Source organism: Silene latifolia, unplaced genomic scaffold, assembly GCF_048544455.1.
Source record: "Silene latifolia isolate original U9 population unplaced genomic scaffold, ASM4854445v1 scaffold_144, whole genome shotgun sequence".
Classification (NCBI taxonomy): domain Eukaryota; kingdom Viridiplantae; phylum Streptophyta; class Magnoliopsida; order Caryophyllales; family Caryophyllaceae; genus Silene; species Silene latifolia.
Genome location: NW_027413136.1, coordinates 415,341 through 437,831, shown reverse-complemented (window position 1 = coordinate 437,831; position 22,491 = coordinate 415,341). Strand labels below are relative to the sequence as shown.

Below are 22,491 nucleotides of genomic sequence, written 5' to 3'. Positions count from 1 at the left end.
CCCTCTTCTCAAAACTAATAATTTCAACAATTGGTCTCCCTTGTGACGGGTTACCATTTGTGACGGATATTTTGTGAGATAAAATGGTAACAAAATGGGTTAGTGGAGAAAGGGGACCACATGAATAGTGTTGCAGAGAGAGAAAAAGTGGGTACATTGTGAGGTAAAATGGTATCCGTCTTCAGCTTGTGATGAATATGTCATGTCTTCAATGAGAATTTGTGTAATTTCAATTCACAAGAATCTCTATTACTCTCCAACTTCCAGATCTCCAACAATCCACCCCCAAAAATTTTATTTTATGGAGTATAATCCATCAAGATTAACACATTCGAGTGAGCAGTGACCCGTCATAAGCAGGTAATTGAAAAAATGTGTGCTTATTGAAGGGTTTTGTTATCAAACACACAAATCTAATCTTCTCAAAACAAAATTTCAATTCACAACCATCTATAATACTCTTCTCTCTGGGTTTCAATTTACACCAAAAAAGAAGCGTGCTTCACCAAAAAGCCTATCACATCTTCCCTAACTGTCAGATCCCCAACAATCCACTCCCATACGCCGGCGATTATTACAAGATCGGTAGTGGCGTGTTTTTTACGGTCGGTGGTTTTCGCGAGTTTTACAACCTTCTTTTTCCCCCTTTTATTCAACTTATTTTTGGAATATAACATATTCTTAATAACACATAGTAACTCCATTGATTTTGTAATCTTTGGAAAATATAAGCATAATATACGATTTTGTATTCTTTGGAAAATATAGCATATGATGATGTTATTTTTTTCACATAGGGTTTAACACATGGTATTTCCTCTTGAATAAATTATCCGAAGACTCCGAACAGGTAATGTATCAAAATTCGATAATTTTTTATGTTTATATAACCAAACTTATTTGTTCCATTCTTAAACTAATGAGAATCCAACCTCTTATATTGGCAATATATGTCGATTTCTTTATCATGCAGTATAATTTGCACTATTGTATTTCAGGATCAAAATGATGCATTTGTGATTTGGGACGGCCTTGATATTTACTCCACTTCACCTATGGTTAGCCAGCTTAGCCTTCTTGATTTTAATTTAACACACAGTATCTGCATTGATTTTAACTAGAATCCAACTTTTTTTTTTTGTACTATTGTGTTTAGGGTCTTTCTTTGTAAATACAGTCAGTATTTTCAGGAAGATGATACAGATACACATAGTGTACAAAAAATTTGTACACAAACCAATGGTGGCTTGACACGTGGCTAACCGTGGTAAATTAGGTTAGATTAGTTTAGGGCTAGGTTAGTCATTTTACATATATAGTTAATTAGTTAACTACACTTAGTTAACATTATTTATGGTTATGTTTGTTATATTTGATTTAGTTTTCTAAATTTTCAATTTAGTTTTCTTTATTTTCGTAAACATTATGAGAATTTATTCACCATTTTTTATGGTTGCATAATTTTTCGAAAAACCCCTAATTATTGGAACCCTAATTTTTATCCGAATAATCAATTATTGGAACCCTAATGTTAAATTGATTTAGTTTTCTAAATTTGTACACCTAGTGTTAAATTGATTAATATTTCATATACAATAATCAAAATCGAAATACCATCCCTAATTCAATTCGTGATTTTTTTTTTGAACTTGAATGCGATTTGATGAACCCTAATTCGTCAATAGGTGCAAAAATTTAGCACTAATTCGAGTAATCAAATGATTATGAACCGTAATTAAATAGGTGAAATTGATCTAGTATGTAATTTGATATTTGTTATCATTAATGATTGATGAACCCTAATTCGTGATGAACCCTAATTCGTGCAATTTGGGGGAAAAAAAGTAGTAAAAAGAATACAAAAACCAAAAAATGTTGTTAATAAGAATCGAACACGAGATGCATTGTGCATTAGAAGGGTGTTTAACCTTTTAAGCAAGGGGTATCAAAGACATCTAATAATCAATTTTATTTTATTATATAGTGTTAAATAATCTTAATTCATAAAATAGTCAAATTTTCCTATTATATTGCCCTAAATATTCGCCTTTTATTGTTTCCTTTTATGTTTTATTTTCATATTATATTTTTTTTGGTAACTAAATGATTATAAGAATCTTTTATTTGATACAATTAAATTTATTTATTTAAATTTATTCTTAAATCATACGAGTATAATTTTGAATACCGTATTCTAAATCATATCTTTTTGTTGAGATTTTTTTGGTATAATTATTTTTATTTTCTCCTATCAACGTTGAAGTATTAACAGTAAAACAAAGAGATATTTTTTTTTAAGAAAAACACAAGCATTAGTAATTGAAGATGAATTTTGATCTTAATTTTCCTGGGGAAGATGATGAGCTTGATCTTAATGTGCCTTTGCCTTGGGAAGACGATCTTGACAATATCAGTTTAGAAGATGTTCATAATAACGTTGAAGATCAACAGACGGGATGATCAAGAGGACATTGTTAATAACGTCGAAGTTCAACTGGATGAGGATGATCAAGAGGAGGTTGTTAGCTTTGACAACTTTAGCTTAGATGATTTTTTATATGATGACGGTGTTGATGGTGAACCTATCAACATTGGAGATGACTACAACCATGATGATGACGTCAACGATGAGGGTGACGTCAATGACAACGATGATCGTCGTCGAAAATGAGGTAGATGAGTTGCATGAACCTCCTGTTGTTGAAGGGGGTATGTGCGAAGGTCGCTAAGTTCCTAAAAAGCGGATACACCGACAATGTTGAACTTGACCCTCCGACACAAGGAATGCATTTTGCTAATGGTGATGAGCTTGGTGCATATTGTTACCAATATGCCTATAATCAAGGCTTTCAATTTTATATCAGGACTAGCAAACTATTGGAATGCTATTCAGAAAAAGGGGTAAAGCGATATGGTGTGGGAAAGAGCGAGCCTCGTTTCTACATGTATAAACGAGTCAGATTATGTTGCACAAGAGCGGCTAAACCACGGAAAAAGAACATTGACGTCTCCTCATTTAAGCCATGCGAATGTGTCGTAGAAGCCACTTTACTTGATGATTTCATGGTCATCAAGAAGGTTATATTGGACCACAATCATGATGATCTCAATCCTAAAAATAGTCGACATATGGTCGGATATAGGGTATGGGATGCATATTTTAAGAGACGAGCCATGATGAATGATGAAGCCGGTATCCCAATTGCTAAAAACTTTAACACCTTGGTCAGAGAAGTCGGTGGTCACGCGAATTTAATGGGTCATTGAGCGTGATTTGAGGAACATGCTCAATCAAGAACGACGACGCTTTAGAATTCAAGGTGATGCTAACGCTCTTGAAGAAAGATTTATTAAGTTGAAAGAAATCGATCCCGATTTTTACTATGCAATCCAGACGGATTCAAAAGGGATGTTGGTTAATGTATTTTGGGCCGATGGACGTTGCAGGGCTATGGCAAAGGTATTTGGTGATGCGATTTCATATGACGCTACGTTCCTTTGTAACAGGTAACATTATCATCCCCGTTAATTTCTTTTATTCCACCTAATTTTTTGACAAATTTTATCAGTCGTAAATTGATGATTCGTAATTAAAATCGTGTTGTACAAGTATAGCTGGGTATGACTAGTATGAGACCTATTTAACAGTTACCTATTTGAAATAAAATTGATATTAGAGCTAACAATTGAATTCTCGCCTTTTCTTTTTTGTTAAATTGATTAGACGTAGGAATGAATAGGTTTTTTATTCGAAATACTCTATTTTAATTTATGAATAGTTTTAGGAAATGGTTATTTTGGAAAATAAATGTTAGTTTGGTAAATAGTTATGTTTAAATTGCAGGTACAAAATGCCGTTTACTCCGTTTGTTGGTGTAAATCATCACGGTAGTACTGTTGTACTTGCATCCGCTTTGATTTCACACGAGGACGCCGTAAGCTTTACTTGGGTGTTTAGGAGATGGTTAGACTGTATGGGTAGACCTCCTTCAGTTATAATCACCGATCAATGTAGGGGGATTGGCTTGGCTGTGAAGACCGTATTTCCTAATGTGCCACACCGTTTGTGTCTTTGGCACATAATGCGAAATGGTTTTAAGAATTTGGGGAACTTTGCTAGGTTCCGTGAAATTAAGCCTGACCTAAGGGATGTGGTCTATGAGAGTAAGGACATCGATGATTTTGAGGCATCTTGGCAAATTTTTGTCGATAAATATGGGATACGAGGGAATAGCTGGATCAAGGAGATGTATGAAAAAAGGGATTCATGGGTTCCGTTGTATTGGAGGCACATGTTTTGCGCAGGTATGTCATCCACACAAAGAAGTGAGCAGACGAACAGATTCTTCAAGAATTATGTTAATCCGCAAACAACTTTGTTCGCATTCCTAGGCAACTACGAAAATGCCCTACGAGTGAAGGTCGAGGAGGAAGAACGATTAAACTTTGCTTGCACCAATAAACCGTCTTCGTACGATAAGAGTTTAATCGTTGAGGAAGTCTTCCAAAGAGCTTATACTAATAAGATGTTCGCGAAGGTAAAAAAAGAGGTGTACGCCCTTATACACATTAATGCTTCTAGTGAAATGAATATCGGGCAATTCTCTTCTTTTGTTGTAACCGAGGAGGTGAAACATCCGTTTTGGGCTCCACGGGATAAGAACTATAATGTCACAATCAACACGGGTACGGGTGAGTATAATTGTAGTTGTCAACGTTTTGAATTCCGAGGAATTTTATGTAGGCATATTATCCGTGCTATGTTGCTGAAGAAAGTGCAGTTAATTCCTGATAAGTACATTTTGCCTCGGTTTCGAAAGGATTTGGTTAGAGGTTATGAGCATCTTCAGGTTGGCTACCACACACCTGGTGAGTCGGAACGCCTTAGGCGTTCACTTGGGGTGACATTGAGGAACGACTACATATTCTGGCTAGCATTACAATCCGATGATGCTTTCGCCATATATGATAGAGATACATCGAAGATGGTGAAAGAAATGGAAGCAACGGTTGGCATTCAGACCCTCAACGACATGGGTGCAGGTTGTGAAGTTAATCGGTTGTGGGGGAAAAGGAGACTACAACGGAAGGAAGACAATCGGCGTTACACATGGAAATGCGACTCCACGTAGAGAAGGCGGGTTGCAAGACCCCGTTGATAAGAGAGGAACGGGTAGAGCTCCTAGGCCTAGACAAATTACAGTTAGGAGGGCTTTAAACGTCGACGAGGCAGGTCCGTCACAACCTACGCCGAGAAGGAGGAGGGCGTTAAACCTCGACGAGGCAGGTCCGTCACAACCTACGCCGAGAAGGAGGAGGGCTTTAAACCTCAACGAGGCAGGTCCGTCACAACCTACGCCGAGAAGGAGGAGGGCTACTAGAAGCACAGCTCGTAACACGCAGTAGATGACTCTTTAATTAAGTTTTAAGACGATTTTATTTCAATTGTTTTTTGTCAATTTTATTGAATTCATTTGGTTTATTTGAATAGTAGACAATGTTAATTAAGTCAGATTTGCAATTTATTCGAGTTGAGCAATTTTCGGTTAGTTTAGACGAATTAATTTAGTTTATTAATCAGTTTTGTCGAAATGTTATAAAGTTTTTTCAATTTGTCTATGAGTAATTGTAATTGCGTAATAGTTAGTGAAACGTAAAAAAGAATTAAAGTTAATTGTATACATAAACCTACGAGAAAGAATTAAAGTTAATTGTATACATAAACCTACGAGAAAGAATTAAAGTTAATTGTATACGTTTGTCGCGGGTTTGGTTTCAAGAATAATTATAAATCACTTTGCAATGTTAACATCAATCAGTTTGTGGTCTATTGGTCATGCTGTTGTCTTTTTTTGCAGGAAACCCGTGTTCAATTCCCATTAGATGCAATTTTTTTACCTTACACATAATTTTTTTGCAGGAAACCCGTGTTCAATTCCCCTTAGATGCAATTTTTTACCAATTAACCAATTACGATGATAAGACGGAAATTAAACGAATAACCATCACAACTTAAAGACGGAAATTAAAGAAGCGATTATAAGACGGAAATTAAACGAATAACCATCACAACTTAAAGACGGAAATTAAAGAAGCGATTATAAGACGGAAATTAAACGAATAACCATCACAACTTATGAAAATCCGATTACATTACCATAGGAAAATCATCGGATTACAAGTTACCAACATAATTACACAATCCGATTACATATTACAACCCACATATTTTACAATATCCGATTACATCATACTTGACTAGTACGATTACAACCCACATATTTTACAATAGGAAAAACTAGTTAATTTACACTAACATAGATCATGACCGATTAAGGGCAATATTTCGCCCCTTCACCATATTTGCCCTCCGCTTTTTTCTGCTCCGCTTCAACGCTTTTCCTTCTCTCAGCCCATCCATACGCCCACAACTTACAAGTACGGGTCATATGTATTCTCTGCCATGCACCACTCCTAGGAAATATGTACCCCGACATGAGGTCCATGCATGCGGCAACCTTGAAGGCGGATTTTTCCTCATCCGTGCCTTTAATTGTTGGTGCTACGGTCATGTCCCGAATAACACCGGGTATTGGGTAAACTCTTCTAGGCGGTGGTTGCATCCATCGCCAGTCGGGGTCACGATGATCTTCCATAGGGTTTTTTTTTTTAAAAGAAAAAGGGGAAGTTGAAGTGGTATAAGATAGAGATTAATGAATGATGAAGGGTAGGTTGGGTGATAATGAATGAGAGGTTAGTTACATTTATAGTGAATAATTGTGTCTAGTGACTTCTAATAGCATTTTAATAAACGGGTTAAAAAAACGGGTTAAATTAACGGGTTAAAAAAACGGGTTAAATTAACGGGTTAAAAAAACGGGTTAAATTAACGGGTTAAAAAAAAACGGGTTAAAAAAACAGGTTAAATCGAGTTAAAGTAGTAAACGGGTTAATTTCAGTCATTAAATTGATCGAGTTACGCTAAATTGGTTTATTTTTTAACACAGAAAAAAGGGAAAGTAAACGGGTATGTAAACGGGTATGTAAACGGGTTTGTGACCGGGTATGTAAACGGGTTTGTGAACACAATTCAGACAAAAATTGACAAAATTAGTAAGTCATATTCAGTCAAACGGGTTAAAATTAAAAACGGGTTTAATGACTGAAATTAACCCGTCATATAAAAACGGGTTCAAAACCGTGGTTGGCATAACGGGTTAATGATGACTTACCATTGATTAAGGAAAACGTGATTACTTTCATTGTGATACGGTTTTTATTATTTTCGTAAACTCGAATCACAATGCTAATGAACCAATCAACCATTACGCTGCCCAATGACTAAGATTGATCATTATCTTCACAAGATAATGATTACCCTTGCATCTCCATACTCAACCTAAGTCAAAGTGCATGTGATGATTATGTTCATCTCCATACTCAACCATTTACACTTGGTAAACAACATGCAAAATCGAAATTGAACTTTAATTAACGGGATTACAAGCGACAATGAACGATTATAAGCAAATTACAACCATCAGATTAAATCGAAATATTACATAAAATCGTAATTTAACAAAATTGAACATAAAATTGAAATTGAACATAAAATTGAAATTGAACATAAAATCGAAATTGAAAGTGAAGTTTAAATCGAAAATACCATCCGATTAATCTGATTAAAAGACGGAAAACCATCAGATTATGCCAATTACAACCAATTTACATCCAATTACAACCAATTTACAACCCTAAATACGAGACTAGACGGCATATTATACAACCCGTTTACATCAATTACCCTTGCATGCAACATTAGATTGATCATTATCTACCAAAACCAAATCCTATTGCATGCAATCAAATTGGGCCGATTTTTTACCAAAATGAAATCCGATTGCATGCAAACGGATTACAGTTTTCGTACTAATAATTAAAACGCAACTAAAGGATAACCTAATATACGATTTTATATAATTAAAAACCTATTTTACATAACCCATTGCTAGTATAACCATCCATGGCCTCATGCAAGTCCATGTTTCTTTCGGAACTTCTGGTCTTGGTACTCTGCCCATCCACGGCCCCATGCCTTGCAAACCGCTACTAGTGAACCACGATCCCACGAGTAACACCTTGGAATGATTTCGTGCACAACCAAATCGTTGCATGCAAAGAACTTGAAATTGTGCGGTATTCCGTGGGTAGAACCAATATCGACGAGTAAGACGATCCCATGAGATCTTTAATGGCTTTTGGTAGAGGAGGACGATAAGGGGCAGGACAGTAGATTGCCCAATTAAGTTCCCCTTGGTTAGCCATTGATTTTGATGAGATGGTTGTGAGAAAAAAAAATTAGGGTTAAGGAGAGGGTTTTTTAGGGAGGAAAAGTTGAAGGGGGGATATGGTAGAGGTCTAGAGGAGGACGATACTGGGAAAGAAGGAAGTTGAAGGGGGGATATGGTTAGATTTATAGGAAAACCCATTTTTACCTTTTTTTTTTTCTTTTACGTTTAACTTGTTTTTTTTTTACGTTTAACTTGTTATTAAGCTAAAAATTAAAAACAATAAGCTAAATTATTTTGACATAAAATAGAGATATTGTACCAAAAAAAAAAAAAAAAAAAAAAAAAAAAAAAAAAAACCCCAAACCCTAGAAACCCTAACCCCTAAAACAAATTCCTTGAAACCCTAATCCCTAAAACTAAACCCTAAACAAAGATATGATCAATATAGCTCCGTAATTACGTTTTAACATGAAATAGTTAAAATAAGCTATGATCGTAAGTAGTTAGTGGCTAATTACATGGAATGTCGATAGTAAGCTATAATCGTAACTAGTTAGTGCTAATTACATAAAATGTCGATAGTGAGCTATAATTGAACTAGTTAGTGGCTAATTTACGTAAAATGTCGATAGTAAGCTATAATCGGAACAAGTTAGTTCCTAATTAACGTAAAATGTCGATAGTGAGCTATAATGGAACTAGTTAGTACATAATTACATAAAATGTCGATAGTGAGCTATAATCGGAACAAGTTAGTTCCTAATTTACGTAAAATGTCGATAGTGAGCTATAATGGAACTAGTTAGTACATAATTACATAAAATGTCGATAGTAAGCTATAATCGGAACAAGTTAGTTCCTAATTAACGAAAATTTCGATAGTGAGCTATAATGGAACTAGTTAGTACATAATTACATAAAATGTCGATAGTAAGCTATAATCGGAACAAGTTAGTTCCATATTTACGTAAAATTTCGATAGTAAGCTATAATCGAATCGAAACAAGTTAGTTGCTAATTTACGTAAATTGTCGATAGTAAGCTATAGTCGGACTAGTTAGCACATAATTACATAAAATGAATTATTAAGTAATTCCATACAATCAAACTTAGAAACCCTAAACCCTATATTATAAACCCTAAACCCTATATTCTAAACCCCAAACCCTATATTCTATACCCTAAACCCTATATTCTAAACCCTAAACCCTATATTCTATACCCTAAACCCTATATTCTATACCAAAACAAGTATATTCATTTTTGCGCCAACTGTGTGAAATTCAAATTTTTTTCCCAAACTTAATTTAAATTATTCAATTTTGCAGCAATGATGTTTGAATTTAGTCAAACTAATTAATTTTGCGCCAATGGTTTTAAATTTGGTAAATTAAAAAAAATCAAATAAATGTGTCTATGAAGAATCGAACACGGATTGGCGTACGCTATGCAATATTATCAGAAACCAGTTGAGCAATGGGTATCAGCACGATTACTAATCACATAAATTGAAATATAAACTACATCGAATTTGCGTTTTTATTGTTAGCAACATATATTTTCCGCTTTCTATTTGATTCACGCAATATTCTATCATCAAATCATTATTCTTAAATTTACATTTCAAATTTTATTCATAATAAAAAACTACATATTGCATATCTTTTCCGTTTTTAATTTTATTGTATCCTTCTATAATATATTCATTTCAAGATTTTAAATATTATATCAAGATATTTTGGCAAAAAATATAGGGATACGATTAGGAAACTAAATTTTGGGCCAAAATTTAGGGCATAAAATTAGGAAACTTTACTTAAGTTTCAGAAATCATATTATTTTGGGAGATCACATTTTAATTTATTAATTCAATTGATTTTCATTCAAATTATAATCAAATGCAAAAAAATAATCTCTTCTAATGCAACGCGGGTTCGAATCCTACAAAACACAACTATTTTTTTTTTCCATGACTATCCCTTTAGGACTTCTTATGCATCGTGGGTTCGAATCCTACAAAAACCACATTTTTTCCACCATGTCCATCACGTTAGGGTTTATCATTTCAAGTTACTTCACGATTTATTTCAAGTAGTTTAATTGCTTTTGAACCATATTTCGTTTAATTCGATTCGATGTTCACACATATTCTTAATTCAAACAAATAATTAAAAGGATATTGATGAAATGACTATCAAATTTATTTCAATTAAAATTTCTATAGCATAAACTGAATGAAATTCAAGAATACAAAACTAAACTTGCAAAACGTGTGAAATGACAAAATTAATAACCCTAAACTATAAAGAAACTAAAACTGGAGGCTTTTAATTGCGTGTGGCGGCATTCGATATCGATCCCTAGACCTCCATCCAAAATAGATAGGAGGAGGAGGTGTAGGTTGATCTCCATTATTGCCAAACTCATCCCGAACCTCTATTGCAAAGATCCGCAACAGTAGGCATGGGTAGATACTCCAAGTCACCTACTTGACGCCATTTAAGATGGTCATCGGGTAGAATTGGAGCCTTTTTCGCATTAAACTCCTCTTCATATATGTACTCGATATTTTGGCAAGGGACCCCATAAAGAGCTTTTTCAAATTCTTTTTGTGTAGTTATTTCCATCATTGCTTGAATGAACCGCCTTGTTTCCAAAACATCTTGTGCGCGACCTTTCTTCTCCTTTGCAAGTCGATGCTTCAACATACGATTTTGTAACATAAGTTTTGCAATTTTTTCATCTCGCTTATCCATTTCTAATTTAGGGTTAGTTTGATAAGGTTTTAGAATTTTTTGTGTATTATGGATGATCTGTGTGCAAGTTAAAATGTGAGCAAATGGTTGAACTTAAATACAATCCCAACTCAAAATTCCCTCCATTTTTTCCCTCCATTTTTTCCCTCCAAAATTTCCCTCCAAAAATAACAGCAAATCATACCCACGTTTAAGAGTTACCAAATCTTTAAGAATAAATTTACAATCCATTAAAAATATAAAATATAAGATTACACAATATAATAAAATTATTTTAGAATAAATTTAAATAAGTAAATGGTGTAGAAAATATTCCTTAAATAATTTATTTACAAAAATAAAGAATATGCATATAAATCAAAATGGCCGAAATTTAGGGCACCCAAATAGGCAACAATAATGACGGAATATTAATGCAATATATTAAGAAAGTTTGACTATTTTATATATTGACAGTATTTCAAACTATAAAATGCAATTATATTGTATAATTGACGTCCGATACCCCTTGCTTAATCAAGTTACGAGTATGCTTGCAAAAACTAACTTACCCAATTCTCATCAACGCGGGTTCGAACCCCAACACAACATTTTTTGTTTTTGTTTTTTTAAGCCTCAAATTTTCGACTAATTCCAAACCAATGAAATTCACACAGTCATTAAATTAGGTTTCATCATTCTTAATAGAACGATTTCAATTAGGGTTCATCATCAATTGAATAAACAATTTTTCTATTTATTTGCATTTTGGATTAGGGTTACATTCGAATTACTTATTTTAGGACGAAAACAATGAACAATTTCGATAAAATTGATATATCGATCCATTAATTTTATTAATTCAATTAAATTAGGGGGGAAATGTTATACGAAATTCAATTGTTTTGATCCCTAATTCAATTTAGGGATGAACCCTAATTTAGTCAGATGTCTAATTGAATTACGAAGCACGTTAATTTGATGCAAATAATTGTTTGATGCAAAAATTAATTATTTTGTAAACATTAATGGTTATTTTATAATAAATTAAGTATTTCATTTTTATGTAATTGCCTAAATATAAATGGAAACAAAATAAATGAAATAGGAATTAAAACTAACCATATAGTAGTTAACTACATATGCAAAATGACTAACCTAACCCTAAACCCATTTAACCTAATTTAGCATGGTTTGCCACGTGTCATGACCGTATTGGATGGTGTACAAAAAATTTGTACACCTAGTGTATCTGTAGCCTTTTCGGTATTTTCAGCTATATGTCACACATGCCAGATCCAATAGTTTGGACAATTAGCTTCAATTATTAAATGAGTTAACCACAAGACAAGGACTTAAATTTTGGCATTTTTTCCTGTTAAGGAAGTGTATTTCCAAATTTTCCAGTTAAGGAACTCCCATCCTTCTTCCGTTACATTGCCGTTAAAACCAAGGCAGCAAAAATTGTGTAAAATAATAGGCTTAATTTTTCTCTTTCCCACTCTACTTGAAGAACTATGGAGGAAGCATAGCATAGTATCAACTGATGATTGTGAGTTAGCTTCTACATGTCGGAGTAAGTAGACGACGATTTTCAGATTTTGGATTGAAATATGAAACTGAAAATTTTGGTATAGATGTAGTACGGTTTTAGTATTCGCATACCTGGTGCTCGACGAATAGCATAAATTCATTTGAAGCAACAATTTTTTTTTTGTAGATCATAATAAACTGATGAACAGCAAGTTAGTTTACCATGAGTAATTGAGGAAAAAAATTAGTTGTATGTCCTCTGAAAAGATCAGTACCAAACCTCATCAAATGTAAAGAAATTCTAGAGGTGAGGGCCATCCGGCCATGTATAGCTGCCGAAAATTTTTAAGTGAGGGAAATATGAGTGTGCTAGATAGTGAGGGCGCAAATCTAGCAAATTTCAGAAACTTCTGTGAATTCCGTCATCGGGTTGTTACGCAAATTCTGCCAATATTTCAATGTACTAATTTAAATAAGAGCCAACTTCAACTCATCAACTCTTGCTATATCCGTCTATAAAGAAAAGATGGGTCAAATACCCTTAAAGTGATGACGTTTTTGGCCCACCACGCAAGTTGTTGTTTTTCTTATGCGTAATGCCAGTATGTTCTTGGCGTCTTTAGTTATAGACGGATAGTTTGCCGTCTATAATGAGATTTTGTGCAACTTCAAACTCACTCCTTCTACCATTGATGAGTCCACTGTGTGATTCACTTCATAAGTCACTGAATTTGCTAGATAGTAGATACTTGATAGCAAAGGAGGGAATGCGATGGAGAGAAAGATGATCAGAAAAAGAACTGTATATTTTGATTTTACAAATCAAACAAATCTATTAACGGAAAAGATAACGGTGTTAGGCTAAAGTTTCTTAACTGTAAAGTTTTAAAGTTGAGCTCCTTATCTGGAAAAAAACTGATAGTATAGGTCTTTTTCTTTGGGTTAACTCATTATTAAATCATGGAATGGAACACAGAAAGTTGGTCACCGTCGCAATTTCAAAGTTTATCGACTGTTGAGTGATTTCTTAAATAATTGTATTGTGAAAGTAAATTCTCTTTTTTTCTCTTCAAAGACAAGATTTGAAAATTTCATATGGATACGTAAGATTTGGTATACTTGATGGGTGCCACTTCATTGCTATAAACTATAATGCTCAAAACATGAGTACCTTTTTTCCCCATTGTTATAACCTAAAATTTACTTGTGATTATTTTTTTTTTTTTGAGGAAAACACCCCGAAGGGTATTACTATATTAATGATAAATCATACGCCACCGCAGAGTCCGCAATAGGAGGTAACAAGTTCGACCACACAGTTTTACCATCTATCCTAGGCAAAATATGAGCTAAAGCATGGGCCACCGAGTTATTAATGCGACGCGTATGTGACCAAGTAACAGAATGAAAATTATAAGAAAGCGATAAAATGTCTTCAATGAGTAATAAAAACAAACTCCTCCCATTGCGATGCGCGTGCAGTGCTTCAACCACTTGAAGGCAGTCACTCTCCACCACTACCGTTTGATAACCGCGTAACTGTGCCTCTTGCAGACCGTCATGAACCGCCATTGCTTCCGTAACAGAATGAAAATTTACTTGTGATTATTAGTTTAGTTTATCTTAAAAATTACTAGAAATTCGCAATGTCTAATTATGATTATTTTTCATGCTTTATGTTGCTCCATTGTTATTGTGTGAATGTCTGTTATGCATTTGAAAATTTTTAAGATTTAAACTAATGGCGTGATTGTTATGGATTGATCTTTCGTTTGGTGGTTAACAGGCCTTCAGAGTATGAGCTACGGATTTTATTACTCCAATCTTATACGAATTATACTTTAAAAGCTCCTCCTAATTGGTGGCAACGGAAATGGAAATAAGACAAGTTTCAACTTGCTGATCGCTTAATATAATACGGCCAAGTTCATAGTTGTTATGAGTCAATACTTTTGTAAATTCTTTTCGGAAATAAGGTTCTAAATGCAATGTTTACTTACTTATTCTCCTCTTATTTAGTTACAAGTAACACAAAGTCATCTAAAATGTATCGAATTGTTTTGAATTTGATGTCCGTCTTAATCAGCTACTGAAAGCTTTAGCTGCTAAGGCGACACAAGTTGTGAGAGCTGTCATTGCTGTAAAAGTTGTGACTTAAGAGTGCCTTGGATTTGGTTGCATAGGATGACACCGGTAGTAGAAATAAGAACTAGAAGAAGACCAAGTTGAAAAAGCATGTGTGTCTTCAGCACTTTTATCATCAATACAACCCGATTGAATACATATATACATATAGAAAATTTCGTTAAATTCCTCCGCACACAGTGATAATGTTTGCCTTTGATACAAGCTAACTAATTCTTCGTGGCCTCTATATCATTCATTTATTAACATTTAAATTAAGTAATTCTTACCAAGAATAAAAAAAGGTGAACAAACAATTAAGATGGTATATCTAACATAAAGTGACTAATGAATGATTGATAGCTCGGAGTTTAGAGCGTCATTAAGTGATTCAAACCGTTTACCAGATCACTTAATTTATGTATTAATTTATATAGACGTATTAATATTTATTTATAATGAGCAGATAAATAGTGAATTCGTAATGTATTCATCTCACAATTTTAACAAATAATTTAGTTACTAAAATTTTTAAAACAACCCCGTGAATTTTCACGGGTGTTACACTAGTTAACCACTTTTTACTTACTATTACTACTCGCTATTCATTCATTCACTTAAGCCATATTTGATAAACGGCGAATTAATTTCAGCATAAGCAAATTGTAAAATCAGATTATAAATGATAGATGAAGGTTTGACTAGCATATTACAACTAGTATAATTAATTTGAGTGTTAGGTAATTGACAGATTATGATTAGTAGATTGTGAGTTTTCTTCGTAAAATGACGTAAACTTTCCTATTTTACAATATGTTAACCGATATGTTAGGGTAAGCAGTATATTGACCCCAAATATGTTGTTTTAATATGGTGTTTACCAAACATTAAAATTAGCATATTGTTGGTCAAACACGCTAAAACCCTTGAATATGCTCAAAATCGACCAATATGTCGTTTACCAAAGACCCCCTTAACCTAATGCTAAGCAGATCAAACCATCTTCAATCAATATAATACTTTAAAACCCTACTTTGTTTTTAAAATCGTGTAAAGTAAAATATGATCAAGTGTATTATAATTATACTATAAATCAATCAATATAACCAAGGGATTTCAATGTAATTAAATAAATCTATACAAATTAATTATACAAAATATTTTTAAATTGATATCGTTGTGTGATGGACCTGACTTCAATGTAAATATTATAATTATATAGCTAGGTTTTAGTTGAAGTATATATTTAGAGAACATCCGAATATGGTGATTTTCCTTAAAATAAACATGCACTACTATATCTATCTATATTATTAAAGGAAGCTTTTTTCGAGCGATTATAGAGACTCCAACTTTTGCGAACTACTTAAAAATAATTATTTAGTTAAAATATGTTTAAAGATAATTACAAATGAAAATATATTTAAAGATAACTACAAAAGATATAAAATTAAATTACAAAAGATATAAAATTGATTATCTGTTTGTGATAAACCAGTTGTACGCAAGTGTAGACCTAATCAACTTCTATTGTCATTTAGATCACATACTCACACCCAAACACTCCCACGCAAGATATTTTGTGTATATAAACCATGCAATGAATATATGGACTGCTCATAATGTTGGGTTTGTGCTTTGATTCTGTTAACCGCCGCTTCGAACGACTTGAACGGTATCCGTATCTGTTATTGGGTTAGGTATGTCTTGGGCCTTTATTAGGTCATTCTGTATTAGGTCTTAGAGAGTATTATATAAACTCTCTAAGCCTTTACCTAACAGTCATACCGTCTGAATCTGTAATCTGAAAACTCATCACATATCAATAAAACTCTCTCCCTTCGGCCCTGTGGACGTAGCTAACACACCGTTAGTGAACCACGTAAATCTGTGCGTTTGTCTCTTTATTGTTCTTTTATTAGTTCTTTCTTGCTTCTGTTATAACACATAATATCCCCTACTACTAAGAGAATAAAATTCTCTTAGTGTTTTCCCGCCAAGTGCTCCCTACTTTAATGGGTCTGCTTTATGGATTGAAAACACCACAATTACATTCTATGTTGAGCCCACTATTTAAAAATAATCTTTAACTTTTCTAATTAATAATCCTATATGAAAACAAATTGATTTTCCATTTATTGCCAAATTTATTACTAACATTCTAACGTATAACCAAAAAAATTCTGACGTTGATAATTAACAATCCTATATGGAAACAAATGGATTTCCCTTTGATTTGGCAGATCTCATTACTAACAATTCTAACATTAGAAACAAATTGATTTCCCTTTGATTTTTAAATCGTCTCTTTAAACGCGTAGTATATTATTTCTACCGTTTTTTTTTATAATGATAATAGGTCTTTTTAATTATAATTTACATCTAACTTAATTTCATAAATTAGTTCCCCTTAATGATTTAACATTATAGTATTATTATTAATAGTTTGAATAAGACTAACTTAGTTTCAACTATACTTTTACAGTAATAAACTTTATTTTTTTCCTCCTTGCTAATATTATATCTACTATATTATAACATTAACTTAAAAGTATCATATATTTTATGCCAAAAAGAATTTTATTGAATTCTCCTCTTTATAAATCTAATCTTAAAAATGTCGTGTTGTAGCATGGGTCCTATACTAGTTAATCATTGATTTGATTCATTGCCTCCCTTCCCCATATCAAATTAAGCATGAACCTAATTTTTGCATACATTAGTTTTTGCATACGTCACGTTAATTTCTCACACATAATACACTTTTATACTATGAAATCTAATTTTCTACTCTCTTTTTATTTTACAGGAAAAGAAGTCATTTGAAGATGAGAAATTAATTCGTTGCAACATCAACAATAAAATTACTACGGGATATATTTTACTATAATAATATTGATGATATTAGTGGTAAGTCGGTAACTACACTCTTATTATGGATATTTTTTAAATTATAATGACGGAGTAGTTGTTATCAATCATGCTCGATTGCTCGTGAAGAAGTATACGAAGTATTATATATCGAGTGTACTATAAGATAGTTATTACGGTGGCGTTATAAGAGATTACTCCATATTTATTTTACGGAGGATCCGAAGTTGGAATCAGAGTATGAGTCATGACACCATGATGGAGTATCATCTGCTTTCGCCTTTCGATTTGGAGCTCATCATCTAACCTTCGTAATTCGTATCCATCTAACCTTCGTATGCGTGAATAAAGCTGTGATAAGCAATTTTGCTTTCCGTATGCGTGACTAAAACTGTGATTAAAGCTGTGATAAGCAATTTTGCTTTCATTTGTTAGAGAAACTTGTATAGCAACCCGTGCTACAGCACGGTAATTTTATAAAGATTAATTCTAGAGATTTAGTGTATTAATATTATTTTAATAAATTGAATATAAATTTAATTTAATGTAAATGTACTTTTATATATAAAACGTTATTTAGTTTACTAATATTATTTTAATAAATTGAATATGAATTTAATTTAATGTAAATGTACTTTTATATATAAAACGTAACCATAAGAAATATTCCATATATGGGGCATAGTGATTGACGGCAATATTATTATTGATTGTGTAAAATATTGTAGTAGAAATATTCCATACAGGGTAAAGCCAATATCGGGAATAACACAGATGTGTTATTCTTTTAGTCTATAGGGGATGAAGATCGTTCCTAAATATTATTTGTATATAAGATTTTACATTAATAAACTTAACCGCTCTCTTTTCATACGACCCATTTATATAATGAGATTTTTAATGTATTAAAACGTCATAATAGTTGCCAAACATCAAATATGACACACCATCAGTATTAAAATTTGACATGAAGACACATTAAACTAATAGTCTAATGGTTAGATAGATATTGCATACAGGGTAAAGCCAATATCGAATGTTTAACTTCTACTCCTATCAATTTATCATCTTTTTGTTATAATATTGCCGTATTAATAGTTATTGTGCTCAAGTGCTCAACAATAGGACTATTATTATATGATTCCGTTATATACATTGTCAATATTTATTTGCCAATATAACCGTGGTGAAGGTTGATGAATGACGGTAATAGAGTCATTAACCTTGATGAGATGGTATGAGTACGTGTTTCTGAATCGATATAGTCGAGGTGGTATAAGAAATTTAGGTAGAAATAAGAATTACTAAACATCCTACCTTCAGCATGAATTGGCATGCAATCTCCCCGTTCACAAATTATTTAAGATTTACATTGGTCCTTGATATAGCACATATACATTAAAAGACATTCCTAATAGAACATATACATTAAAAGACATTACTGGTAATAGATGTTACCAAAACAATTTTAATGAGAACATTATAGTGAATTGGAGGGAGATTATGAGATAGCACCTACTAAAATCATGTTTCTTTCAAATTAAGTAAATTTTACTGTTTTCACGTTGTATTACTCCGTATATTATTATAATTAACCCCTCTCTTTAGACAAAAATAAAACTAAAATATGGTTTCTTAATTGAGCTATTGAGAAAAATGAAAAACAACTAATATTGATCACAATGTTTGATAAACTTGGCAATATTCCTAGACAAGACAAGCTAACTTATTCAAACGACTACAACAACTATATAACAATAACAATAGTGATAATAATATTAATAATTTGTAGTTGTAATACACATAAGATGAAAAAAATAAAAACACATTAAAACGACAAAAAACTATTAGTGAGTTTCGATTAATTATTAGTAGCTTCATTTCCTTAGATTTCACACTAACAATTGAATATTTTTATTTTCATAATCTAAAAGGTTCTCATAGTTACGATAACCAATTATGTATAAACCTCGAACATTTAGTGAAATGCTCTATTAAAGTATGCTTTCTCTATTAGAGTCTTCAACTTTTATCAACTACTAATATTAATACGATATATTTCGAACAAAAATACCATTATCAGATATATTAATACAAAATTAGTTTATTTATCTTAATACACGAAGAGATCAATTAAGTTCATGTTTTTTGAACTTAAAATCACTCTCAAGTTCGGCTCAACTCTTATAAGTTTAATTCAGAAAAGTTAAGTTCTCATAAGTTAGTTAACCTCCTATAAGTTCAATTCAAGAATGTTAAGCTTAATTCATACCTATTTTTCTATAAGTGATGCTCTTATAAGTTCACTTCAGCTCTTATAAGTTCTGTTCACATCCTGTAAGTTCGGTTCGAAAATGTTAAGTTCTACTCATACGTTCAGTTCAACAAAATTAAGTCCAAAATTCAAACACAAAGTATAGAAAACTGCACCTAGCACGTACATCGTACGGGCATTAAATCTAGTATAATATAAAGTAGGGTTTTTTTTGTCAAACACAACCTTTAAATTTATTTTTTTCCAAACCTTTTAAAAAAATGTTTGTGAAACACAACCTTTAATAAAATTTTTTTGTTAAACACGACATTTTGGCTAGAGTTTGAACACTTGCAATGGGGTGACTTTCAGTCGATGTTTGAGATAGCAAACGAGGTCGGTTTGAGGTGTTTTTAGACTCGTTGGAAAGGTGGGAGTACAAGCTTTGTAGACGTTATCAATACGGCACTGATAGGTGGTCTTATATGGGGTATATTGGTGTGTAAAGTAAGGCTGATCAAGGAGTAAATTGGAGGTAAAAACAAATCAGAATTTCTAAATGTGAAGTTATTAATTGTGAAAAGTGTTATCGTTTTTTTTTTTTTAAAAAAAAAAAGCTATACTCTGACCATTTTAGTCGACAATCCGCGTAATGTCCATATTTTAATAAAAGGGCGGCTAAGCAGTAAGGGTTGAGACCGTAAGTTTGTTAGTGTAGCTCGGCGCGCTCACTTGGTATTATAGGGGTACATTTTTATCTTATAGTCTGATAATTGTTCAATCCAAACCCGTATTTAAATAGCTTTATTCGTATGTTCTCAAATTAAGTCTTAGTTCAGCTCTATTCAAATTTAATCTTATAAAAAGTATGTATTAAAACTATTTTATAAGAACATTAACGTAAAAAATACAAAAAATCGCGTAAAAACGTATTACTTAAGATTTCTAAATAGAGTCCAAATGGTTTCAATAATTCTGGTGTGAGATGACCTCATTATAATAAAATATAACTCATTTATTAACATTTACGGTTATAAATAGAGTTTTTATAAAAATGAACGTATCAGACCCAACATAAATACGCTTCAGAAAAAAAAAAAAAAAAAAAAAAAAATTAAGGATTTGCACTAAGTTTGAGAAAATTCTAGAAGTTTCCTATATAGAGTGGGAGATGGTTGAGGAAAGGACGAGATCCTTCTCGGAAGACTTTCCTATTCTATTCCCTTAACGTCTCATCCCACTCGTATATAAACCCCCTTGGCTTCCTTCTCCTTGACAATAGTAATACTCGTACAGAAGATCTTTTATTTAATTAATTAATAATAATCTCTGAAAAGAAAGGTCGCAAGATCAAGATGATGGAAAGTATGTACGATTATTGGCCTTATTATAGAAGTATTCCTTTTGAAAGACATGATAGTGATAATTACCCTCGTTTTGACACCAATAATAACCGCCGCCGCCCTCGCCCTCCTATGCCTCCTGTAAGGTCCGTCCCCGTCAATTTTATGCCCACCCGATCCGACTATGCAGTGAAGATTCAGAAGGCCTTTCGCGGGTTTCGGATCAGGAAAAACGTGAGGAAGATTCTGGAACTGAAGCGCGGTGTTGAGGAGGTGGAGAAGGATGTTATGGATGGTGATACTATTGAATTAATAATCCGTGATGATCGGCACAGGTTGAAGGTTAGCGAGACTTTAATGGCGTTGCTGTTGAAGCTTGATTCCATTGGAGGCCTTAATGACTCTGTTAGGATTTGTCGCAAGGCTGTTATTCGGAAGGCTATCTTGTTGCAGGAGAGGATAGATTCTATTGTTGCTGATGCTACTGCTACTGCTGATGACGACAAGTCAGAAAGGCAGTTGATGAGTGAAATTGAGGAGAATGATAATGAATCAGAGGCGTGGGAATGCGTGGATGATGGAAAGTCAGAATCAGAAGACAGAAAGCAAGGGTGGTTAGTGGTTGAGGAAGACAATAACAATAGCAAGGTTGTTCTGGAGAAGATGGCGGAGGATAATAGGAGGTTGATGGAGATGATAGCAGATCTTTGTAACAAGAACGACAACCAGACGAGGTTGATACAAACTTTGTCTAATAGAGTAGACCAGCTTGAGCAGGCTATGAATGATAGATTAACTAGGAAAAGGGATAATAATATGAAGAAAAAGAAACAGATGATGATGATGCTAAATAATCTCTAATCAATCATCATCATCATCATCTCATACTCATTCTCATTCTCATGTCTAGATTAATTATTATTATTTAGTCTTATTTTATTGCTTAATTAATACCTTCTTGTTTCTTAGGGTTGATTGTTTTTTTTTTAAAATAATTGAATTTCAATTAGAACAGAATGTGTTAAATCATTGCTGCTTGATTCAATTTCAAATCTATCTACAATTCTAGTTACTCATTGCTGTTTGATTCAATTCAATCTTCAAAACATCAAACAACATGATATCATAAAAGTGAGCAATCAAATCTCTCACAATCAGAAAACAAAGTGTATGTATTCAAAATCAGTGTGTCTTATAGTATTCACTTATTGGGGAAGGACAATATACTTGGAAAGTTCGAATGAATCGGATCGGAGTCAACTATATGGATCAAAATTGAGTATATTATTGGGCCTTGTAACCTGTAGACCTATACTACTCTGAATTATGGTTCCACTCCT

The 22,491-nt window shown here is 32.9% G+C and overlaps 1 protein-coding gene and 1 long non-coding RNA gene across 2 annotated transcripts; both read left to right on the top strand.

The window, feature by feature from the left end:
• The first annotated feature begins 197 nt into the window (after positions 1-197).
• LOC141637779 (uncharacterized) lies at positions 198-14,562 on the top strand. Its single transcript, XR_012541905.1, has 3 exons — positions 198-850; positions 999-1,058; positions 14,346-14,562. It is a non-coding gene; the product is annotated as an uncharacterized LOC141637779 (long non-coding RNA).
• A 6,601-nt stretch (positions 14,563-21,163) lies between these two features.
• On the top strand, positions 21,164-22,012 carry LOC141637814 (uncharacterized). Its single transcript, XM_074447239.1, has one exon. The coding sequence runs from the start codon at positions 21,164-21,166 to the stop codon at positions 22,010-22,012; it is 849 nt and encodes a 282-aa protein (XP_074303340.1).
• Positions 22,013-22,491: the final 479 nt, after the last annotated feature.